The sequence below is a fragment of the Ursus maritimus genome, unplaced genomic scaffold (genome assembly GCF_017311325.1).
Source record: "Ursus maritimus isolate PB19 unplaced genomic scaffold, ASM1731132v1 scaffold_23, whole genome shotgun sequence".
Classification (NCBI taxonomy): domain Eukaryota; kingdom Metazoa; phylum Chordata; class Mammalia; order Carnivora; family Ursidae; genus Ursus; species Ursus maritimus.
The window spans coordinates 29,892,974-29,896,246 of record NW_024424786.1 but is presented as its reverse complement, the minus strand read 5'-3'; the positions used below and the strand labels follow the sequence as shown (position 1 = coordinate 29,896,246).

The following is a 3,273-nucleotide window of genomic DNA, read 5'->3' as shown; positions in this document are numbered from 1 at the left end:
TTCGCCCCGCGCGGGCCGTCCGCGCTCGGACGACGGGCTCTGCCGGTCCTCCATCTTCCGAGCCCGGGGTCTGCCGGCCCCAGGCCTCTGTCCTGCCCTGGCTACCCCGGCCTCTGCCGCAGCCCCAGCTTTCCGCCGCCGCCTCTGCCCCCACGGCGGGACCATTCTCTTTCCACGCTGGATGCCCGCCTTCCTTCCCGGGGAGGGAAGACTGGGAGGATGGCGACTGGGAGGGAGCTCGGAGCCCCGGGGGTGTCACGGATCCCGGCGCTCGGCGCGGGGCCCGCGTTCCGGCGTGTGTGCGGCTCCGTCCCCCGATGACTGTTTAACCCCGTCGAGGACCGGCCGTCTGCGCCCCCTTGGCTGCTGGGGAAGGAGCGCCAGCCCCCACCTCGGGTCGCTTCGCCGAGTGTGCAGGAAGCCGCTCTGCTCAGTGTTCGGGGAGCCCCAGAGAAAGCGCCTGGGCTCGGGGGACCCGGACGACGCCGCGCCCTTCAGGAGCGCAGGTTTTCGGGGGCGGGAGCTGGGGGAAGTTGGGGGAGGAGGAGGCCGCAGGCCTGGATTTGGTGAGGCTTGGTTGCTGACAAGAGCCGTCTGAGAAGTTCCAGACCCAGCCGAGGCGGCGGCTGCAAATGCCCACCCCTTCCAACCCTGGGGCCTCGGTATCGCCTCACCCGATCCCCTAAACAGCAAAGCAACGGAGGCCTGGGGGAGGGGGCTTACCCAAGGCCCCAGGGCAAAGGGGCCAAAGAATCCAGGCCTCGCCCCCCGCCCCACCTCTCTTTCACTTTCATTGTTATCGTCCCTGCGGGAAGCGGGAAGCGAGAGGAAATCGGCTCCTCCCCCGGCCCCGCCGAGCCTTGCAGCCAGGCAGAGGTCAGGTCCCGGGCAGGCCCTGAGACCCCACCCCCAAACGGGAACCAGGACCCCCCCAGAAAAGGGTCTGGGCCCAGGTTGTCCAGTACCCCCCCCACCCCCCGCCACCAGACCCCGCTACTTCTGGAAGACCTCCACCGCAAGAAAAGAAAAGCAGAAAGGAAAAAAATCCACTTTACTGAGTCACACCCAGCTGTAAACATGTCACCACGAGAGCCCCACTCCAACCCCCAAGCCACACAGTCGGCGGCGATGAAATGACTGGGTACACGGGGAGGGTCTCCGGGGGTCGGCGCCAAGCAGGGCAGCGGGCAGGCCAACGCAGCAGGCTCTGTGTTTCCGGGAGGAAGCCCTGGGAAGGGTGGGGTCAGGGCAGGAGAGAGGGCCCAAGCTGCCAGGAGGCTCCGAGTCTGGGCCCTAACGGACCAGGTGGCTTAGGCAGCCTTTTCCCGAAGGCTCCCAAGCCCCACTGCCCTCCCCCTCTGCCCCTACGCCCCAGGGAGGGCACCCGCTGCAGTGAGGGTGAGGGCTGCCCTGAAGTGGTCCAGCCCCAGTCCCCCAAAGGCCTGCCCGGCCCAGTCCAGTTTCCTGTTCCTCCGTCAGCCCTGGGTCAGGCTGGGGCCTCAGGGGGACAGGTGAGATTCCCCCAGCTCCTCAGAGTCCAGCCCTAGGCCTGGGAGGCTCCTCAGGGGGCAGCACGGGGCTCCTTCCCTGGGGCCCGGGTCCCCCCGTGGTAGTCCGACTGGAATGTGGCAGTGCGGTGGGCCGATGAGGGGGCTCCTCCTCTGGCTGGCCCTGTCCCTCCAGCTGCCCTGGCCTTGGCCTCACAGCTACACGGCTGTCTCCTGGTCCTCCCGCTGGATCATCTGGTAGTGCTGCCGGTTCTCCAGGTAGGCAGCGAGCTCCGTGTCCTGGGCCTTCTCGGCCCGCTGCCGCGGAGTGTCGCCCTGGGTGAGGGGGGAGCTGCCATCAGTCCCAGGGCCTTAGGCAAGGGCAGGGGACCTTCCCTCCAGGTGGCCACTGAGGAAAGGAAAAGCTTCAAAGGACAGTTGTGGGCTCCCGCCCCAAAACACCCCCTCGCCACCGCAGGCTCAGGTTTCTGAGTCTGGACTCCGGTCGGTGCTGGCTGAAGGACAGCTTCCAGTCCTAAGAGGTGGCTCTCCGCCATGGCTCCCCGCTCCCAAGGGCCCGAGGCGGGGAAAGGGCCGCGCTGGGCCTGCGTGGACCCCCTGCTAGTCTGCTCACCTGCTGGTCTGTCTTCATGAGAGACGCCCCCGCCTCCACGATGTAGTGGCAGATGGTGCGCTGGCCCAGGGCGGCCGCCTGGTGCAGACAGGTCTCCCCGCTGTGGAAACAGGGGCTGGCTGTGGACCCCCATCCTGTCCTCAGGGCCCTCTTGTCTGTCTCCAGAGGGTGATCAGAGAGGGGAGCTCGGGGCTGTGGGGCAAGGGCTGGACGGATGCGGCCTGGAAGGGTTTCTAGGCTCTGACCAGCCAAGTGGGAGGGGCTGGATGAAGACGGGGCAGTTTCCAGGGTGACCAAGGTCTGGCACCAACGCCATACTCACTTCTCCTCCACAGCGTCAAGGATCTCTGGGGGGGCTGGAGGAGAGGGGAGGTGGCAGTCAGAGAAGCCTGGCAGCCTCCCCTCCTCCCACCATGGCCCTGGCCCAGGGACCCTAGTAGCACAGCTCACCGTGGTCCAGCAGATAGCGGACCACCTCCTTGCTACCCGTACTGACGGCATGGTGCAGGAGCGTGCGGCTCTGCTCGTCCCGGTGCATGAGGTCACCCCCAGCTCGGTGCAGCTCCTGGAGCTGAGGGCAGGAGGCAGAGCAGGGCTGGGGCTCCTCAGGGCCACCCTCCTGCCAGCCACGGAAATGTCCCCCAACTCACAGAGGCCGCAGACCTGACACTACTGTGCTCACACACATCATGGCTCTGGGGCTCTTTCTGGAGTGTAGGGGAGAGACCCTGGGCTTCTGGACCCCCCAGGAGCCCTGACCACCAAGCCCTGGAGCCCGTGGTTTCTGTAAGACTCACTCCTTGCTGAGTACTGGGGACAGGCAGACTGTGCTAGGAAGCCTCTCTGAAAGGGACACTGTGAGCTGGACAGGGGCAAGGTGGAATGGGGCAATCACCATGGAGACCCCCCCAGAGGCCCAGACGATGGCAGGTGACAGACAGAGGACAGGCTCCCTCGACCCCACCCAGAGGCCCTGTCTGCCGGGGCCCTGCGGAGCGGAGAAGCCGGAGCCCTCACTGGTACCTTACGGAAGTTGTTCCTCTTGGCAGCCTCAATCAGCTCTTCACCTGCACGGAACACCTGCCCATTACCCTCTGGGGCCGGGCCGGCCCTGTGTGGGTGCACAGACGCGCTGGGCAGAGGCGGGCGCCT

The 3,273-nt window shown here is 66.8% G+C and overlaps 2 protein-coding genes across 10 annotated transcripts in view; both read right to left on the bottom strand.

The window, feature by feature from the left end:
* Positions 1–739, bottom strand: part of MDK (midkine) — a 5,079-nt gene extending 4,340 nt beyond the window's left edge. The window contains exon 1 of one of the 2 annotated variants that reach the window (XM_040639027.1): positions 724–739. The gene's annotated coding sequence lies outside the window, so the exon portion shown is untranslated. Of the gene's footprint in view, positions 1–391; positions 411–723 lie in introns of those variants that run through there. The other variant, XM_008701039.2, reaches the window with a different exon arrangement.
* Positions 740–1,037: 298 nt separating this feature from the next.
* The window catches only part of DGKZ (diacylglycerol kinase zeta), a 32,462-nt gene continuing 30,226 nt past the window's right edge, over positions 1,038–3,273 (bottom strand). For 5 of the 8 annotated variants that reach the window (XM_040639017.1, XM_040639018.1, XM_040639021.1 and 2 more), the window contains 5 exons: positions 3,145–3,188; positions 2,572–2,692; positions 2,444–2,477; positions 2,122–2,221; positions 1,038–1,823 (listed from right to left, as the gene is read on the bottom strand). In XM_040639017.1, the coding sequence (XP_040494951.1) occupies positions 1,707–1,823; positions 2,122–2,221; positions 2,444–2,477; positions 2,572–2,692; positions 3,145–3,188 (416 nt within the window). In that variant the 3' untranslated portion in view covers positions 1,038–1,706. Of the gene's footprint in view, positions 1,824–2,121; positions 2,222–2,443; positions 2,478–2,571; positions 2,693–3,144 lie in introns of all 8 variants that reach the window. The other 3 variants (XM_040639014.1, XM_040639015.1, XM_040639016.1) reach the window with 1 other exon arrangement.